Source organism: Cynocephalus volans, chromosome 15 (assembly GCF_027409185.1).
Source record: "Cynocephalus volans isolate mCynVol1 chromosome 15, mCynVol1.pri, whole genome shotgun sequence".
NCBI classification, from domain to species: domain Eukaryota; kingdom Metazoa; phylum Chordata; class Mammalia; order Dermoptera; family Cynocephalidae; genus Cynocephalus; species Cynocephalus volans.
The window spans coordinates 90,810,397-90,831,883 of record NC_084474.1 but is presented as its reverse complement, the minus strand read 5'-3'; the positions used below and the strand labels follow the sequence as shown (position 1 = coordinate 90,831,883).

Below are 21,487 nucleotides of genomic sequence, written 5' to 3'. Positions count from 1 at the left end.
GCCTGGCACGTGAACGTGGCATGGTGATGTGGCTTAGTGGTTATACAATCCGGTGGAATCCCAGATTTATGTGATCTTGGGCATTCTATCTGCTAACTCTAATTTTCCTTTTTTTTTTTTTTTTGATTACCCCTTTTTGCCTCCCCAGATGCTGAACAATCCAGAGAAGATAGCTGAGCAGATAAGTAAGGACCTGGCCTGGCTTGCCTCCCACCTGAAGGCTCTGTGGACCCAATTCCTGGACACGGTGACTCTGCATTCCGAAGTAACCACTTATCTCACCCAGGAACATCACACCTTGAGGGTAAGTTGTCACATGGTATAAATTCTCTAATCACAAGCATTTGATCTCTTGAGGAAGCTTTACAAGAGTTTGATCAAGAATTGAGTTTGGCCTCGATGGATCTGAGTGTCAGTCCTGCCTGCACCATGCACGTGCAGCGTGACCCTATAGACTTAGGATTTCAGACCATCCCCCCATCATTCATAAAATATCCACCTTGGCTATCTCAGATGATAGCAGAGCCTATCACAAGGAATATGACGAGTACTTTGAAAAGTGTTTGGAAAAAGTATTTTCAAACGTGAGACATTGCTCTTAGTGTATTTCTTTGCCACTAGTTTGGGTGCATGTGGTGGGTACTAGTGCATAATAAAAGATGTTGGTCTTCTCGTTTAGAACAAAAAGACCACATATCTGAGTATCAGCATCCACAAAGTGTTTCAGGGATACGCTCACATGACTGGCGTTGGGAATTCTGTTTAATCTGCATTTATTGACAGTCCCTGTTAGGAAAGATCTAATATTCTAGAAGAAAAAATAAGACCTAGCTATAAAGAATAATATAAAGCAATGAAAGAACAGATTCATAATCATGCATTAAACTGTGCTCAGAAGCCGAGTTTGGGCCAAGAGCTATGGATGACAGAGGGCAGCTGTCGAATAGAAACACTGTTGTTTCAGAACCTGCAGGTTGTGGGCACGGCTTCCCTCCTATCTGTACACGCCGCTTATCTCCTTGAGACTCAACTTTTAAAAATGGGGGTAATACCCACCCAGAGAGTCGAACCTGTTTGTATTGTTTTATTCCTCAGGTACGAAGGTTTTCCGAGGCTTTCTTTTATATGGAGCACCAAAAACTTGCAGTCCTGACCTTTCAGGAAAATCTGTAAGTAACTCATTACATGCCCACTTTACCCCTCACAGTAGCTGCCCAAGACGTTCTCGTTCAACGCTACTCTTCACGTCATCTCTGGCTGTGAAGGAGAGGAGCCTGCCCAGCTCTGTGCATTCGGTCTGCATTTCCTCTGCAGGCAAAAGAGGCAGGCAAATTACAGAGGCGGGAGCTGGCAGGTGGCAGAGCAGGTCAACAGGGACAGTGTTCCTTTGTTTAGTATCATTATGGTTCTAGAGACAGAATCAAGTCTTCCTGGGTCCCGAAGACATCTGTGCTGAGACCTTTTTTGCAAAATGAATTAGAAACAGGTGGTGTGGCCACAAGCTATATTGGAAAAAAATGAATTTGCCTGAGAGACTGCAGTAGATATGAGATGCATTTAACATGAGTTAAGCCTGAACTACCTAATTAGTAGGACAGGTGAATTTCTAAGTGCGTGCCCCTTTCCAGAAAAAATAATCGAAAAGGACTCAAAAAAATCAGAGGGCGTATGGCAGATGAGGTCATCTTTCTCATAGATTCCCTGGTGAACAGGAGCAGAGATTCCTTCAGGATGTTTTGGCTTTTGCTACACAAGTCTAAGGATTTCTTTTTGTTTCTGAATGATACACTCACCTCAAAAAATAGATGTGGATGGAATCATGTTTGAGATGCCACAGTAACTCTAACAGGAGAAACACTTGAGATTCATGCGTCACTCAACACAGACCTGGAGTTCTTTTCCTCTTGAATTTTATAATCTTATTTTTTCCACATATTTTATTCTGTTTAGAAATTACAATGACATCTACAGTTTTCTCATTGATTCTGAGAGGGGCACCAAGGAAACCAATCTTCATGTTGAAATAACTTGTCTAGAAAATTCTAGAGTCTTTCACTCACTCACTCACTCACTCATTCATTCATTCTTTCCAGCCCCCAGCTTGAACTGGCTGAACATATTTTCTGAAACTAAAATCAGAAGAGTTAATGTGACAGATATAAACAGAACTTTGAGGGCCCCTGAGCAAAATATTGAAAATCAGACTACTGCAAGAAATCTGCTTCCCAGGGCCACCACTACAATGAATAGACGCTAGATATTGAACCAAGGCTGTGTTCTCAAGGCACACGAGCACACATGGAGGTGACAGACACAGAGACAGCTCCTCTCCTGGACAAGCTTGGTTGGAATGCCAACCACATGTACAATGTGCAGATGATATAGCATTCAGACGACCTGGGTTCAAGACCCTGCTCCTCCATTTATTAGCAGTGGGTCCTTGAGAGACTTATTTTTCTGTGGTTGTGGTTTTCTTACTCTCACTTAATCTCAGTTTCCTTATCTGTAAAATGGGCAGGATAATAGTGAGGACCAAATGAGAATGTCCATGTGCATGGACCACACTGTGCCAGCTACAGACTTTGCTCGGGAAATGTTAGATGATGACTGATGAGTTAAACAAATACTTATTGTCCACATGAGCAGTGGGAATACAGCAGGGTGTTCCTGCTGTGCTTGGTTAATTAAAGACCCTGTCCTCATGGGTTACTTATTCTAGTGGAGAAATGGGCTACACAAATTATATCATTTCAGGTCATGACTAGTGGAGAAAAACAAAGCAAGGTAAGGACATAGACAATGATGAGAAAGGAGGTGTGGCCAGCGTCCTCATACACGTGTAGCAACAAGCTCTCAGAAGAGCAAAAACAAACAAAACCCTCTTCTCTGTAGTGTTTGCTGATTCCCATTGTGTAAATGTTCCCCGAATGGTCAATCCCAAGCTACCAACATGTTATCACTGAATATGGAGTTGGGCAGGAATATGCACAATTAGCTCTTGCAAACCAGGGTGAACTTGCTCTAACACACCTCTGGGTATGGGATTAGGACTGTTTTAGACAAAGTGATATGAGAATGTTTTTCTGAGGCTGTGACAGTTTTTTTTTTTTGTTCTAACTTAGGTTTTTATTTATTTATTTATTTATTTATTTATATTTTTATTTTTTTTAATTTATTTTATTTTGTCGATATACATTGTGGCTGATTATTGCTCCCCATCACCAAAACCTCCCTCCCTCCCTTCTCCCTCCCCCCCTCCCCCAACAATATCCTTTCTGTTTGCTTGTCATATCAACTTCAAGCAGTTGTGGTTGTTATATCTTCTTCCCCCGCCCCAGTTTGTTTGTGTGTGTGTGTGTGTGTGTGTGTGTGTGTGTGTGTGTGTGTGTGTGTGTGTGTGTGAATTTATATATTAATTTTTAGCTCCCACCAATAAGTGAGAACATGTGGTATTTCTCTTTCTGTGCCTGACTTGTTTCACTTAATATAATTCTCTCAAGGTCCATCCATGTTGTTGCAAATGGCAGTATTTCATTCGTTTTTATAGCTGAGTAGTATTCCGGCTGTGACAGTTTAACAGAGCATAAGATTATGGCAAGCCATACCATGACATGGGAGAAGATTGTTTAGGCAGAGGAAATGGCTGGTGTAAAGTTCTATACAGAACACAGTCCATGTGTTTGAAGAACAGAAAGAAGGAAAGAAGGCAGGTGTAGCTAGAACGGAGTGGGCAAGCAGAGGGGGAGGGAGAGGCCACAGGGGCAGGTAGGGACCAGCCTGTGGGGAGCCTCGCAGACCGGGAAAAGATTGTGGATTTTGTACTATGATACTTATGGTTAATGCAGCAGCCCTCTCCCCCTTTTTTAAATTAAGAAAATTATTATGGACCTTGACGTTTTAGATCTTACATGCAAGGTTTGAAATCTTGATTCTGTAACTTAGCAATATAGGTAACATCACACTAGTTACTGAACCTCTTTTAGAGGGTTTCTTTCATATAAAAGGGAGATTTCTTCCTACAACAACTATATGTAGTGTCAACTATGAGCCAAACACTATTTTGTAGGTTGAGTATTCAGCAGTCAACAAAACAGACAAGTTCCCTGTGTTGTGGAGCTTATATTTTAGTGATGAGAGGCAAATAAATAAATAAATGTTATGCCAAATCGCAGTAAGTGATATGGAGAAATATATGTAAGTGTGAGAGGAACAGAGTGCTGTTTCACAGAGTTGTCAGAGGAGGTCTCCCTGAGGAGAGACTTCTGAGCAGAGATCTGAATCAGGTGTGAGACTGAGCCCTGCAGGTGCCTAGGAAATAATAATATTTGTTGTATGGAGTAACTTTAGAGAATAAAGTTTTAAGCATTCAGTTGATAGTAGATATTAACTTATAACGTAAAACATAGACTAGGATAGAAGGGGTACTCCTCAGGAGGAAGTAAACTTTTAAATAGGTCAGCAATGTAAAGCTAGGGCTTACAGACCCCTCAAGTCTGTTGCACAGATTAGGTTACAAACCCTCTACAGGCAGGTCTGTGAGCTAGGTAATAGGAAAAAAAAAAAAAGGTTCTGGTAGCCGTGGGTCTAGAAAAATGAATGGGCTTTATTCAGATCTAGGAGCAACTACCCTAATAGCTTCTTTGAGAGTTCTGAGAAGCACTGCGGATCAGCGCTGTTAGGCTTTTATACATAAGTCCACAACACTGGACACCTGGGTGCCCATACACAATTTACATTAAGTAGTAACAAGGAACCCCTGAGGATATTATAGCAAATGCTCAGCAAGATTCTGAACATCTGAGGGGCCCTGTCATTTTCCTTTTTCCCAACAAGCAAGAATAAGAACGATGAAACAGAGAGGGAGATTTTATATCAGGTAGAGTAAATTACTAGAGAGAAGGTGCCTAGTACTGTGAACAGAGGTGAGACTTACGCTGAGATAGTGCACGGGGTTATGCAGTGCTAGCAACTGAGTGTGAACAGGTTGAGCCTACACAGAGCTCAGAGCTGGAGGGAGAGGGTGGCTGACTCAGGCAGGTCGTCCTGTTTACATAGGAGGCAGAGCATGCTCCAAAGTCAGGACGGACAAGTGGAAATACAAGGTGGCACAGGCGAACCTCACCTGTCAAGACCCATCGTGCTCAAGCTCAAATTAAATTGTATTGTCAAACAATAGGTCACAGTCATTTAGTGGACTTTGAAATCAACTTAGTAGATTTGGAACAGTACTTATTAATGAAATAGGATAGGATGTGACAGGATAAAATCGAATAGGTAGTAATAGTAAGAAGTGTTTGCTGAAACTTTTGTTTTGGCATGTGTGTTTCTGGGAGTGTGTTATTTTACTGGGTTGCCATGAAAATGAAGACTATTTCTTGCCATGGGTTATAATTTTTTAAAAAGTCTTAAAAATCATTTAAAGCTGGCTAGCAGCAAATGTGTGTCTGCCTCCTCTGTTTACCAATATCTAGGTGGTGTTTTTGACACAGTGAGGAGGTGTTCAGTGGGAATTTGGTGATGAATGAATGTGAACATGTTGATGGGTATGGAGACCTGTTCTGATGTATTAATTTTTGTAACAATGGTTATTGACATATCACTTTGTCTTTCATATTTTCTGTGTTGATAATTGCAACACTGCCTAACTTTTTAAAAATCATTCACTCTATAAGATGCTGTAGACAAAGGGTTGAACACTAGACATTTTACCATCCTTCATGGTGCTTATGTACATAGCAGCAAGCAAGTGACAGAAACATGGATCTGCTGGAGTCCAGTGACCACACTCCTAGCCTCCTTTCTGTGTTCCTCTGTCAAATATTGAACCATTATCCTAAATAACACATAAGAAGAAATAAGGTAAAATGTGGATTTTCCAGTCTCTAAAATCTTTATGCTATTTGGCTGTGCTCCTGGAGTCAGGGAAACCTGATATTGAGATCAATAGGTGATGAACAAGGCCCTTTATGCTCTGTAAGACTCTTCTCCTAGTTGCTGCACAGAATGGCCCAACTGAAACCCAAGGATGTCTGCCTGAATGCATAAAATGTCATGCCTCTGCTCACTGTGCAAGCAGGCTGATGTGCGTGCAAGCCTAACTCCCAAGTGTCGTTCAGATGGATGAGGAAGTGACCATGCAGTGAACATGAGCCATGGAGTGCACATGCTCAGATGCAGATCTGCAAGCCCAACCCAGGCAAGCTTTGTTCCAAGCCAGTCTTTTCCCACTCCTGTGGCTCCTGCAGTGCGTGGGGCAGGAAAGGAATGTTGAGGGAGGAAAATGAGAGATGATGGTTTCAAAAGAGAAAGTCAGAGTTCAGATTCCTGTTTGAATCCTTTTGCTGACAAGGAATGGAAATTTCCTATTTAGTTAATGTTCCTCTTAATTGCTAACATATTTATTTACTCAACTCCTTCCTCCCTCCCTTTGCATGATTATTCATCACCCATAGTGTCTCAGGCACTAATCTGGACACTTTAGATACAGTGATAAAAAAAAACATGGTAAACAAGATCTCTGCCCTCATTGGACAAAGAAGACAATAAATTGTTTTGCAAATAAGCAAGAACATTTCAGATAGGGTCAAAGAACTACAACCTGGTGATAGAAAGTACCTGATTTGGGTGAGAAGGACCAGTGGCTCTCTAAGATCGGATGTTAAAGGAAAACATTTCTGAGAATCGGACACTTATGCTCAGGTCTGGAGGATGGGAAGGAGCCAGGGAGGAAAGTGCACTGCAGCTGGAAGTAACAGCCAGTGCACAGGCCTGAGGCTGCACAGAGCCTGCACACTGTACCAGAGATCAAGGAGAAAGCCCGTGGGGCTGGAGGGTGGTGTGTGAAGACAAAGTGGGGAGTTAAGTCACAGAGATTCAAGTCAGCAGGTCACTCAGGGCCTTGGAGAGTAATTCCAGAAATCAGGATTTACTCCCAGTTTTGCTGATAATGAACTTGACTTCAGCTCCTACTCAACAATCTCACTGTAGCTTCCTTAATTCGGATAGAAAGTTGTTCCTTTCTTTAAATATTGTTCTTCAAATATTGTTATTGCCTCTTAATTGACCTCTCTAAGACCATACCCCTTTCTTCCCCACAGAACCCTACAAAACACAAATACAAATGTAAGTTCATGCAGTATACACTCCTGCATTTGTCTATGCACACACACACCCACCCCTATATGCACATACATGCACATCCCCACACATATGAACACACATGTGTATGCACAGACACATGTGCACAAATACACTCATAAGAACACATGTGTACACCTGTCTACACCCACAAACACACACCTGCATGCACCACACATGTAAACAAACTCATGCACAGACTCCCTCCTTGGTCAGGACTATACTCCTAATTCATAGAGTTGGCTGTGGCATTTCTTGGCTTCGAGGCCTCCAGTGCTTCACTGTTGCCCATGTAGGGTCTAGACTCAACCAGGAACTCAAGGACCTTCACACTCCAGCCAACATCCCTTTGCTGCTTCCTCTCAGCCACTCTTGCAGGGCACGCATGGAGGGTCTGGGAATATGCAGCCCTCCCTATTTCCTTGCATATGCCATGTTGATTAATTCACTCATTTAACAAATACTTTTTGACTGCTCACTGTGTGTGAGGCATTGCTCAAGGCACTTGGGATAATATATCATTGAACAAAACAGACAACACATGGGAGGACAGATGCTAAACAATAAGAATTAGAAATCAATAAACTGTACAGTATGCTAAAAGGTGAGAGGTATTGTGAAAAAATAGAGCAGGGTAAGGGAGCATCAGAAGTGCCTTTGCATGGGAAGAAGTGGGGCAGACTGCAGTGGTTCATGTATTTGACCTTTGCCATGGAGGAGAGAGTATCCCTGCCTGGAACACTTCTCCCCACTGGCTTCAATCAATTAGTGCCTGATAATTCCTAAGGACCCGCTTTAGTCAGGGTTCTCTAGAGAGGCAGAACCGATAGGACATATATAGAGAGAGATAGGGATTTATTAGGGGAACTGGCTCACTTGATTATAAAGGTAGAGAAGTCCCACAATAGACCTTCTTCAAGCCGGAGAACCAGGGAAGCCAGTAGCTTGGCTCGGTCCAGGTCCAAAGGCATCAGAATCAGACAAGCTGATGGTGTGACTCTCAGTCTGATGTCAAAGGCCTCAGAGCCTGGGGGTTTGCTGGTCCAAGTCCTGGAGGCCAGAAGCTGGAGAACCTGGAGTTCTGATATCTAATGGCAAGAAATGAAGGGCATCCAGGCTCTGGAAAAGAGAGCAAAACTTCCCCCTTCTTGTCCCACCCAGGCCCCCAGCTGATGGGATGGCACTCACCACACTGAGGGCAGATCTTCCCCACTCAGTTCATCTACTCACATGCCAGTGTTCTCTGGAAACACCCCCTAGCCACACCTGGGACAGCACAGTCAGTCTAATCAAATTCCAAACCACGTGGGTTTCTCTTTCAGCAGGAGTTTTGGGAATAATGAATACAAGGATTGAGACTAAATAATGCTTTCCCAGCTGCCTGGGTATCCCTAATTCAGTCAAGGTGACACCCAAAGTCAGCCATCCCAAGTCCATCCTTTGTCAGTCTGGCACACATATGCATCTCCTGATACCACGCTAAATTTCCAGATAAAGACGACAACAAGGTCATAGTTCCCTGTAGCATAATAGAAGTACTGTACAACTCCCTCCAAAAAACTGCCTTGCACTGACTGTATACCAAGTGTAGGAGGTCTGCCCAGCAAAGCCTTCTAGTTGCCTATAGTTGGGCCTGAAATGTCATAGGCCTGGCGCAAGACTGCAGATGCCTGTAGTCAGAGACTGGCACTGATTCCTGTGTGCCCCTTATCATTTTCAGTCCTGTTTTCAACACATGCTAAGCACTGCTTTAGGTGCTTGGTCATATTCACAAAATCCCTATGTGCAAGAAACTACATTCCAGTAAGAAATCACACCCTGCATAACCCAACTTAGACCTGACTCTCTGACGCCTATCCTGCTGTATTGTAATTGCGTGCAAAATCACTTGTGGTTTTTTCATGACTCAGTAAGCTCTTTAGACCTACAATCAAGTTTTTATCCTTTACGGGTATGTCCAAGCCTGTCCACACCATCCTAAGCACACTGGTGTTCAATCATCATAAGTTTTTTTGTTTGTTTGTTTGTTTGTTTGCTTGTTTTTTTTTTTTTTTTTGGCTTTTTCGTGACCGGCACTCAGCCAGTGAGTGCACCGGCCATCCCTATATAGGATCCGAACCCGCGGCCAGAGCGTCGCTGCGCTCCCACCGCGGCACTCTCCCGAGTGCGCCACGGGTTCGGCCCAATCATCATAAGTTTTAATGAATTAAAAACGAGAACGGAAGTTCCAGATTCAGATGGTGATGCAAAGTGCAGAATTTGCTGCAACAAAATTCTATTTAAGTATTCAGAGAAAAGTTTTTAAAGAGTTAAATGTTCAAAGAGTTCAAAGAGTGATGAAGTTGCAGCAGTCTTGAGGGCTTTGAGGAAGAGAAAACACTTCTCCCCTTCACTTTTGTGGGTGAAGATCCAATTGGAAAATAAGAGGGAAATAAAATATACATATTTACCATGTATAATAAATTGATATGGATATTTAGTAATAGTTAACATGTAAAGTTAATGTGTATGTTGTATGAAATATACCTATGTAGAATATCATATATGAGAGGTCTTCAAAAAGTTTATGGAAAGATTAGTATTATCTTTTTTGTTTAATTTAATTAAATTAATTTATTATTTATTTATTTATTTTGGCAGCTGACTGATACAGAAATCCAAACTCCTGACCTTGGTGTTATAGCACTGAACTCTATAATCAACTGAGCTAACAGGCCAGCCCAAATTTGTATTATCTTTTCATTCTACTTTTCCACAAACTTTTTGAAGTACGCTCTTTGGTATATTTGTTGATCTTCATCGTATATCTTATTGAGAATGCTGACTAGAGATTTGTGCAGAGTTCCACAGCTATGCAGCTGTTCTGCAAGGGGCAGGTGGTTTACCTGGCTGGAGAGTGAGATGGTAGCTTCAGGAGGCCTGGTGCTCCCAAAACAGCTGCAGTCAGATGGACAGACAGAAATGAGTGATACATGTATAGTTTTTTTCTCAAACTCACCAACACTGTAATGCCTTCCTCTTCCCATGGGAAAGAGTGATTGCGTTGGTATGGAGAACAGTGAGGAAATGTTAATATTTTTTTCACACTGTGTAAAATAAAGTCTCTCCCTTCTGCAGGGACTTGAAGAGAAGAGAATAAACATTTTCTACCACACTAGTCTTTGAATTAGGAATAGAGATTATTCCAAACTCTGGAGTCAATTCCTGTTGGTGGAAGGATATTTGGGTCATGAGGAAAGAAAATAAGACTTTTTTTTAATCCTACATGGAGGAACTAAAAAATGTGGTTTTGGAACTAGGGGAACTTATAGTCTAATCAAGGAAGCTGGTGTCCACATAATAATCAATAATAAAGCTATCTTAGATGTTTTCAAATTCAGATATTAAAATAGGACTCATACCCTAAGAAGTTATAGGAGTAAGAGTAAAGGATCTGTAGATTTAAGGTTTTTCTTTTAAAATACTAATTTAAGATTCCTAGCCATTTAGAAACTCAGCTGACATCCCACGAAAATGATATGTGATAAATACCCATGTGTTTCCCCTAATCCCACAATCTATGTTGTTGTCTAACCTCAGCACCTAGACAAGTTCCAAAACAAAGGAGACTGTGGCTTTGGAGGCTGAGTAGGTGAGTGGTAAGAAAGAAGGGGTGGATGGACAGACAGATGGTCTGCTGCCAGAGACTGCTGAAGATTTTCTGAGTGTCGTCTTGGGATTAGGGGGATGAGGCAACAATTTTAAAACATTCACTTCTTCCATGAACACTCACCCTGTCTGTATGCTCCCCAGGATACAGACTCACAGCCAGCTGTCTCTGGACGTCCGGAACTCAGAGTACCTCACCAGCATGCCCCCGCTGCCTGCAGAGTGCCTGGACATAGATGGTGATTGGAACACCCTGCCAGTCATCTTTGAGGACAGATATGTAGACTGCCCTACAACAGGTTTGTCCTTTTTGTTTTGGAAAGCCTCAAGAATAAGGTTTCTAGTGGGTTCCAGGCAGGCAGTTGCCCTGTTTATATTCCAACAATAGTGGGACCCAATTAATGAAGTATTTTGTCAGTTCATAGAGGGGAAGCAAGAACTAAGGTTAGCTAATTGTTTGAAATGGCATTATTTCAGTGAAATTGACAAATCAACTTAAGGAAACAGCAGTTATAGTAAACACTCTGTCCTCAACTCCTTCTGGGGGTAGAATTGTATCTAGTTCCTCAATGTTTCCACATAAAAAAAGGGAACCAAATTCCCCACCTTATCAGAGAGACTTGAAAGTCAGATAAATATCCTTTCTTATCTCAAATGTCCAGTTCAAATATAAAGTCATTTCTGGTTGAACTTCACTTTCTTGGCTTTGGACTCTCATGAAGTGCCTATTTTATGTCATAAGCCAGGCACAGTACTCAAGAAAGTGGGCTGCATGAATACAACAGTACTTCAGCAAGTCCACTGAAAAATAGAATTAGAAGATAATACAAATCTTTCCATGAACATTTTGAAGAACTCTTGTGTATGGATTAATAGATGAATGGCTCATTTCAGGGAGAAAAGATAGCATGCTTGTGTGCATTGTTTGTATATATGTATCTGATTGCAATCTGTCTTGTTGATGTTGCACAGAGTTTGCTAATGATTTGGAGAACACCTGGGCATGCAGTGAATGTCAGTTCTATATCCAGAAAATGACAGGTCCTATGGTGGAGGTTTTAGGTGCTTTATCGCTTTAATCCTATAAATAACCCCACGAGCTCTATTTCACAGAGAGAAACTGAGGCACAGGGAAAATATTTATTAAAGATCACGTAGTTTATTAAAGCCAACATTCAAAGCCAGCTCACTCTGACTCCAAATCCCATGCTCTGCCTTTTCGTGTCTTTGTGAGGAGTTTTAAACCATTATGCTTAGGCACCCTTTATTTAATGGTGGGTCAAGTTGGCTAAATATCAGATGTTTTGCTATCTAAGATTTGTAGAAGTCTAAGTGACTTCCAAGTGCAGTGCAACCTTGCAAACATATGTATTTTATTCTCAGTTGTACCCTGACATCTAGTGTCAACTCAGTGTATGACAGCTAACGTGTGTACCAGCCTAGAAATGGTCTCCAACCCAATTGGTCAAAACAAATTTAAATATGGCATTGAGACTTTTTCTTATGTGGCATGTGCACACGTGCGTGTGTGTGTGTGTGTTTGCATATATGTATGTGTATGTATGTATGTGTATGTGTGCATGTACATATTTATATATGTTCATCTTCACTACAATTACGTATTTTACAGAAAATTTGAACAGTGAGAGAAGAAATTTAAAACAAGCACCCATTATCAGAACCTTTAATATTGTCATTATGAGTTTTGTTGCAGATTAGATTTTCTAATGAATATAAATCTCAGTCCCTCAACACATGTGTGCAATTATTTCACATATCTTTATTTATTTATTTTTTTAATAAATCAATTTCACTATATCTCTGAGCCTCCATCCTGCAGCATCAGCTGGAAAGTCAACCTCAGTCTTTCTGGGGTTTCCTTGCCCAACCCTTTCCCAGCACCTCTCGTGCCAGTGCCCTACAGTCTTAAACAGCAGCAAGACATGGTTGGGTGAGGTCTTTCTAGGGTCATCTGCCCATGCATGTTCCTCTGAGCCATTCATTGTTCATATATGTATACTGTTTTAGAACCAGCATCTCTTTGCAGTTTCTATAATGTGCTTGCGGCTGGAACTCCGAAATGTATGCTCTCAGCTTCCTTGAAAAACCACAAGGCTCAATCACTCGCAGAGGCCTGGCTGTCTCCCCAAAGCTTCTTTCCACAGAACTCTGCCCTGTTCCAACCCCATCCCTAAACTGATCTTACAGAGTTATCTGCGTCCTCACTCAAAACCCAAACTTTTTTGACCTTCTTATTCTTTCACAAAGTACTCTGATGATTCTTTAATTCTAGATCAAAAACAATAGCAATAAAGAACTATTTCCAGTTTCCTCAAGGGTGTGGTGGCCTTAATATTTATACCTTGCCATGAGGTTCTCAGATACATTCAGATTTCATTCTTTTGTAGCAAAATTGTAGCAAAAAAAAAAGAAGTAAAAGAGTTTCATTTGCATGTTAAAATAATAACATTTGTTCATGGTATGCTACAGTACCCTAGCTCGAATACCTACTATGTACCGAAGACTCCCAGATTCTGTCTTTATTACCTATACTTCCCCCACCTACCATCTCCTGGGGCCTCTGTCCCAAGATAGTTGAGTGGTTTGCCTAAAGCCTTAAGAGTTGGCCAGACTACCTGTATTCGAATCTTTTTTTCCAAAAATTAGTAACTATAATATTGGGCAAAAGTGGTTGTAATTTCTAATCCATAGGGTTACTGTGACTAATGAGTAGATCAGCCCATAAAACATGTGAAAGAGTGACCTGCACAGTGAAATTGTGGAGTGCATGTTAGTGATTCCATTCATTAGTATTTGACTGTAAATCCTTGAATTGGATCCTTTGCTGCTCTCATTGCACCACAGATGCAATAGTGAAACTAAATTTTTGCTATTTTGGCAACCTACTTCCTCGTTGGACTTCCTGTATCCTGTCTTAACTGTCTGCAATAAATCTGATAAATCCTTACTTTTTGTTCCAAGTTACCACCTGTTACCTGTAAAGACTAGACTCCTTATGCATACCTGGCATTTAAGTTCATTCCCATCATGAGTTCTTGCTACCTGCTCAACCTCATGCTCCTGCTGCTTCCTCTGTAACCCTTGCTCCATCTATGTGGGATCTAACCAGTGCCTGACCAGACTGCACATCCTAGACTCTGGACCTTGCTCATGGTGTTTACTCTTCCTAGTGTGACTCACCATCTTTTTCTCCAAAAAAGCCCAATTTGTATTTCCCAGGATACAGCCTACATTCTTTTTTGTTTGTTTCTTTGTTTTTAAAGGCATTATATTTTTAGAGCAATTTTAGGTTCCCAACAAAGGAAGTATAAAGAAGAAGGTACAGAGATACCCCACATGCACCCTGCCCCCCTCACATGTAGCCCTCCACCCCGCCACTACCAGCATCCCTCATCTGAATGGTCCATTTGTTACAAGTGATGAACATACACTGACACATCACAATCACCCAAAGTCCATAGCTTGCATTAGGGTTCGTTCTTGGCATTATATATCCGATGGGTTTTGTACAAGTGGATAGTAACTGACATCCACCACTACAGCGTCATCCAGAGTAATTTCACGGCCCTGAAATCCTCTGTGCTCTGCCTCTTTATCCCTCTTTCTTCCCAATCCCCTGCAATCTTTTTGCTGTCTACATAGTTTTTCCACAGCCCATGTTATTTTGGCAGGAGAACTAGCCTTAACTGTGTATGTTTCCCAATATTTTGAAAATTGTCTAAAGTCAGAGACTGGTTCACTCTTATAACTAACGCCCACTTCCCCTCATTCTACCGCACTGACTAACATAGGGATTTTTCATGTAGGACATGTCAGTGTACTATTTGTGGGAATAGATAACATCGAAGTATTATTTTTTAACCAATACCAGCAATTAACAAACACGATGGTCTTTGTTTTACTGGATTTCTGTTCTATTCTCAGTTCATTTTATGAACACAGTTCATCATCTGTGATGCTAGCCTCAAGGCTATAGGGGTTTGTAACACACAAGCTCTTCTCTTCAGAGGGTTGCAGGTGCATGAACAGGTCACAGTATGGTGGTTAGGATGTTTTACACTACATGTGCATAGAAGGGACTCTAGGAATTTGAAACAGAACTTGCTGCAGGCTGTGGGAAAGGTTTCCCAGAGAAAGGGAATTTTGCTCACCGTCTCTCAGGATACAAGGAATATGTCCAGGTAAGGAAGAAATCCATTCTTTCCCTGGCCCAATAATTTCACTCAAAGGTATCAAATGATGATGCCTCAAAGCTCCATGAGGTTTTTAAGTAGTGTCTCAAGGGTTTATTTTATGATAACATTCAGTAGTGGTTGTATTCATTTAATGTCTATTAAAATCATATGGAGATTTAAACTTTTTAAAGAAAATAAAAACCCAGTAACTTTTTTGGGGGGTTATGTGTATATGGAAATTGAATAACATGTCAGAATATTTTCTCATGAGAGCTGTGGTCCAGACAGATGTAGAAAGCACTTATTTTTGTCCAGTAATGAATTACAGAAGACAGAGAGAGAGAGAGAGAGAAAGAGAGAGAGAGAGAGAGAGAGAGAGAGAGAGAGAGGGAGAGAGAGGGAGAGAGAGGGAGAGAGAGGGAGAGAGAGAGAAATATGAAAGAATAGTTTACTGTAAAGAAAATAACAATAAGGGAATAGTTTACAATAAGAGAACAGTTTACTGTAAAGAAAATTTTTAAAAAATACAATCATACTTTGGGACCTTGGCATCTGACTTTGAAGACAGTGTGATTCTGGGAGCTTCTTTGTGGTCTGAACGTCACACGGGATAATTACCCTGGTTACAGAGCTCAAGCTTGACAATGTTTTTCTGCAGAGAGCAGAAATCTGCCTTCCCCACGAATAACACCATTTTATATCATAACTCTGTAAGTTATGACTATAAGGCTTGCTGGTTACTGTGAATCTGCCCATTCTAGAGTTGAGGAAAGTGAACTCTAATAGGAAGAAAACTTAAGTTCTATAGTTATTCCAGGTCTCACAGCTAGTAACTGGCAATTTCAGGATTGAAAATCAGACATTCTTGGCTCCAAAGCTATTCTTTTACTCTTTAAATACTATGCATAAGATGGAGAAATACTTCAATATTTACAAGTGGGAATTATTAAACATACTTTGATAAGTAAAAAGTAAATAAAATATAGTAATATTTGACAGCTTTTCATTAGTGCAGTTCAATTCTGATAATAACTAACCAGAGTTTGTTCAGACTTCACAGTTTAAGGGCACAGTTTTTCCTCAGATACCCAATGTAAGCTTGGCTGTTCCCAGGCCACCCACATTTCTGACCAACTGGCTACAAACTTCAGGTCCTCAAAACCCTCTCAAGTTCAACAAATTGCTAGAATGGCTCACAGAACTCAGGAAAGCACTATTCATTTACATTATATTATATAAAGTTATATATGATATATTATATAAAATATTATAATAAATTTTTATTAGAAACCATATAAATAAGGATCGTCCAAAAAAAGAGATTCATAGGCTGAGGTCTGGGGGGTCCCAGACATGAAGATTCTGTGTTCTCAGTGTTTCTCCCCGCCTGGCACTTCAATCTGTAACTTTAACTAGAGAAGTTCATCTAAGACCCAGTATTTAGAGTTTGAATTGGGGTTTTCATTATGTGGGCGTGACTAATTGAATCACTAGCCATGTGACTGAATTCAATCTCCAGGCAATGCGGATATCACCGCGCTCAATTTCCAAACTCTCTAATGATAAGGTTGGTCTTCCTGGCATGGCCAACTCTTAAATCATCTCATTAGCATAAACTATTTAGGGATTAATCTTGAGTCACCTGGTTAGCATGAACTATCAGAAACCCCATGAATAACAAAGACACTCCTATCACTTAGGAAATTCTAGGAATCTATAGGGTATCTGCCAAGGACCAGGAATAAAAGACAGCCAAATTCTTTGTCTTTGTTATTTGCGTAACGTGTAGACGTAGATTCTCAATCTATAATACAATTTTTTTTCTTGTAGGGCATACTTTGAATGTTTACCCTAATTTTGATGTTCCAGCGACAAGTCCCACAATAATGAATCTGAAAGAGAAAGAAAAGAACCATATTGTAAGTAGAAAATCATCTTTTAGGGAAGACCTTGCCTTGTCTACCATGAAACCACCACACATGGACTCTGATAAAGAGGTTATTAGGTGTCCAGAGTCAGGTGATAATGTAACTACACAAAATCACATGGATGTATGCTCTGAATCTCAGGTGTATCTGACAATTGGTGAATTCCAGAACAAAGCAGGAATGCCTGAAGATGAATGCTGGGCTGGCCAAAGGTCTGATGTTGGAAAATATCCACTGCCAGATATGGATGTGCCCAGAAGGAGTTCAGGCCCAGAAGATGGGCAAACCTCAGCACTGACCTACCTTGATGTGAAATCTGGCAATAAGAACCCCTGTAGAGCTGAACCCTTGGTGGTCATTAGTGCTCAGCATGAGAGCAGGTTCTCTAGAGACAACTGTGGATTAGACAGGACTGTGCTGAGCAAAATGGAAGCAGGTGGAAGTCATCAAAATGCCATCTCTTTAGACAAAATAACTCTCCATGAATTAAATACTCTAGGACAGGGAGCAGGCCAAGAGGGTAAGATGGTGCTGCTAAGTCTGAAAGTCATCCCCTCTGAGCCCTGTGATCCACTAAGCTCTACACCAGGGGAACCGTTAGATATGAGGTCTACCTTAAAGGACCCTCACGTGGAAGAGCAAGAGGAACTGTCACTGATCTCTGGAGTCATCAAGAGATCTTCTTCCATCATATCTGATTCAGGCATTGAGAGTGAGCCCAACTCTGTTGCCTGGTCAGATGCCCGAAGCAGGGCCCTGGAGTTACCCCGTGATCGAGAAGTCTTGCACCAGTTGTTTCAAAGACATACCCTCCACAGGAACTCCTTAGAGGGCGGACACACAGAGAGCAATACGAGTTTGCCAAGTGGCATCCAGGCTTCTCTCACCTCCATTAGCTCTTTGCCTTTTGAGGAGGAGGAGCGAGAGTTGGCACTCACCAAATTAACCAAGTCTGTATCTGCACCCCAAATCAGTAGCCCAGAGGAGACTGCTGAAGATGCAGACACTGTGCAGCAAGGTGGAGCTTTAGCTGAAGCTTTGGCTATACATAACAAGAGCAAAGATTTCAGTGGACACTGTTCTCAACTTTGTGGTGGCTCCAGAATCCAGGACACTGGAGTAGAACATTCCCATGTGGAAACAGTTTTAGATGCGGACAAGCAGCAGGACCCTGGTTACATAGACATCCCCAAAGCTAAAAGGAGTCAGTTTGATCCAAAAGGACACTGTCATCAAGATGACAGCACTGAGAGCATCCCAGGTGTTGAAACCAAAGGTCTTAATTTAAAAATACCACAAAACATAGCACTTGAAAACCCTAGCACCAGATCTTTTCAGAGAACCCTGATGGAAACGCCAAAGGACATGCCTAAAGACTTTAATGTGGACAAAGGAGCTCTTTCCAACAGCAGCATCTCAGAGGCTGAGGGCATTTCCCACCGTGAGGTGCCTGAATTGAGCTCTGCATCGGTTGTGGATACTGTCAATCCGGATCCAGCAGGCAAGGAAAGCAGTTCACCTCACATCGCTGATGACCCAGGGCTTAATAGAAGAGCTAATGCCTTTGCAGAGGCTGAACATGAAGCAGGCACTGTGTGCCCCACTGTGACCCACTCCATTCACACCCAGGTTTTGAGAAACCAGGAGCCAAAGGCAGGTGCTTGCATCACAGGGTCCCACCTGACCTCTGCAGAGAACTTTAACCTGGACAGTCTGAAGGCAGTGGAAGTTGTGAACTTGTCTGTGTCTTGCACCGCCACGTGTCTCCCTTTCTCATCTGTGCCCAAGGAGACACCTGCCAGGGCTGGATTCTCTTCCAAACAGATCCCATTTCCCATCACTCATCAACCTTTGGGTTCCTTTGGTGTTGTTTCTACCCATTCCCGCAAGTTGGAGGAAGAAGTCAGTGAAAGGATGTTTAGGTAAGCTTGCTGATGGCTTATTTATCCCAGAACAGTCTTTTAGATTTTTCTACATATTTCTCAATTTCCTGCATACTATTTCCAAATTGAAGTACCTCTTCTTTTTTTTATTCAAATAAAGTAATATGTTCATGTCATATAAATTAGAAATGCAAAATAGTATATATAAGAAAGTAAAAATTATCAATATGCCCGCCTCCCAGATAGAACCCCTGTGTATGTTCTTCCACATTTTTTTCTATGTGCGTCTATATCTATATTTATGAAAAAATAGGATCATTCTGTACAAATGCTACTGTAAGATTTTTTCAATTTAATAATATATTGGAAACATCTTTCTATGTTTATAATTTTTTTTGCATCATCATTTTATTTATACAATATTTCATTGTATCAATGTACCATGCTTTATTAACCAAATCATTTCAGATGGACATTTAAATTTTGTTCAGTTTTTATTATGATAACATTTTTATGAATATCATTGAATCTCTATCTTTGATCATTTTTTTTTTTTTTTTTTTTTTTTTTAAAAGATGACCGGTAAGGGGATCTTAACCCTTGACTTGGTGTTGTCAGCACCACGCTCACCCAGTGAGCAAACCGGCCATCCGTATATGGGATCCGAACCCGGGGCCTTGGTGTTACCAGCACCGCACTCTCCCGAGTGAGCCACGGGCCGGCCCATATCTTTGATCATTTTGAGAGGGCAGTTCTTTAAGAGCTTTTGGAGGATAGGACTTCTTCACCAGATTTGCCTCTAAGGTCCCATTTGAGATTATAGGGTTTTTAAGTTACTGCTCCTTTTGGGATACTGAAATTCATCCCTTCACCCTATGGGTTTGTATTCGTATTATACTGTAAATTTTATTAGGTATATAACAGAATCATTTTTATTAAAACATCCCATCTTATTTACTTTTTTGAAAAATGCTAAAGAGTTACATGGTAAGGATATCTCCTAAAGAAATTTCACAGGCAGGTAAACACTGGACCATTTGTTTTATAATGAATATTCAATACCTATTATATGGAACTTGTCATGAATTCAGCAAGAACATAGCAGACACTGTCCAGTGCCTGGCCAGAGTTGTGCTGGCTGTTATGGTACTTGCAGTCTAACAGGCAGACAGACAGAGGAGAGAAGTGTTTGAGGCCAACGACTGGGGAAATATGTGCACAGTGTGCACAGTAGAGCCATGAGGGAAAAAATAAAATAAAAAACCTAATTTGGCTGGGGGAAGTGAGAGTGAATAGGGATGATGGTCAGGAGTTGCTTCTTAGAGGAGGCGACACCTGCACTGAGGGGAAACTATAAGATGACGACGACAGTGGTATGACTAACAATTCGTAGTAATAATAGATAGTAAGTATCAAAGCTGAGAGTCTGATCTTGGCAATGTGATTCCTGAGTCCATGCTCTTAACCACCATCTTATTAGGTAACCAGGCAAATAACAATACAGCCAGGTGGTAAAGGCATTTTAGGCCTACGGACCCACATGTACCAAGGCATGGAAGTAAAGCCAAGTCATATAGTTCATGCTGTGAATAATAAGAAATGTGTTATTTTTGGAGTCTGGGAGTAGGAGATGATTTCAGAGAAGCAGGCAGAGGCCAAGCCATAGTGGGCTTGTATGTCACGTTAAGAAGCTCTCACTCCTAGGAGATCTTTTTAAAGATTGCACGGATCCTTGGAGCTGGATAGAACCTTAGAAGTCCTGTCACCAGGTTTCCTGTTCAATGCAGGAACCACATAGAAATCTGCAGGACCTAAACCCGTAGAGCCAATGGTTTGGGGGACTCTGTGCTGCCTCCTTGCTCAGAACAGAGCTTCACTCACCAGCGTCTTCCCAGGTCTGCCACTCTGCAGATGCTGCCTGTGGCTGCTCATCACTCCTCCATACCAGCCCAACTCATTTCTTGTTCACCATAGAGTACACAGCTTGGCTTGTGATTAATTAGTGTATTCTCCAGTTTTTATCAGGCCAAAGAAAAATTTAAAAAAGAGCTGAAGATTGAAGGATTTCTGTACAGTGACTTAGCTCTACTAGCTTCTGATATACCATATTTCCCACCAGAGGAAGAGGAAGAGAACTTGGAAGATGGGATTCACCTGGTCGTCTGTGTCCATGGTCTGGACGGTGAGTTCTAAAAACGTTTCCTACTCAAGATTCTGTACTGCATGCGATTTATCATATAAATGGATTCGTTTATGTCAGGTATTCATTCAACGTAATGTCCAATTAGAAACTGTGAAATGACAGTAACTATGGGGAATCTAGGAAGATGGCATGGACGTTCCCCCCGTAGAAAATACCTGTCGGGCACAAAAAGACTGTTGAGCAACTGAAATGGAGAAATGAATGAATTAATGTAATGAAGGAGTGAATAGAATAAATAGATAAATAAATGGAATGAATGAAGACATAGTAGTATGAATAATTAATAGAATGAATGTCCAAAGTAAAAGAAAGAATGGAATGAACGAATAAGTGAAAGGAATGTGTTATTGGGATGAACATGTTAATGAAATGAGTGAATAATCAGAATGCATGAATTGATGAAATTCACGATCGACAGTATGGAATGAATAAAGGAAGTAATGGAGTGGAATGGATCCATGGTTTTGCTTTAGGAGCTCAGGTTAGTGGCCC

General features: G+C 41.2%; 1 protein-coding gene across 1 annotated transcript in view; it reads left to right on the top strand.

Moving 5' to 3' along the window:
- FAM135B (family with sequence similarity 135 member B) overlaps positions 1 to 21,487 on the top strand; it is a 201,833-nt gene that overhangs the window by 163,754 nt on the left and 16,592 nt on the right. Inside the window, exons 9-13 of the mRNA XM_063079757.1 lie at positions 149 to 304; positions 1,096 to 1,169; positions 10,930 to 11,084; positions 16,812 to 18,831; positions 20,808 to 20,974. Coding sequence (XP_062935827.1) covers positions 149 to 304; positions 1,096 to 1,169; positions 10,930 to 11,084; positions 16,812 to 18,831; positions 20,808 to 20,974 — 2,572 coding nt within the window. The remainder of the gene's footprint in view (positions 1 to 148; positions 305 to 1,095; positions 1,170 to 10,929; positions 11,085 to 16,811; positions 18,832 to 20,807; positions 20,975 to 21,487) is intronic.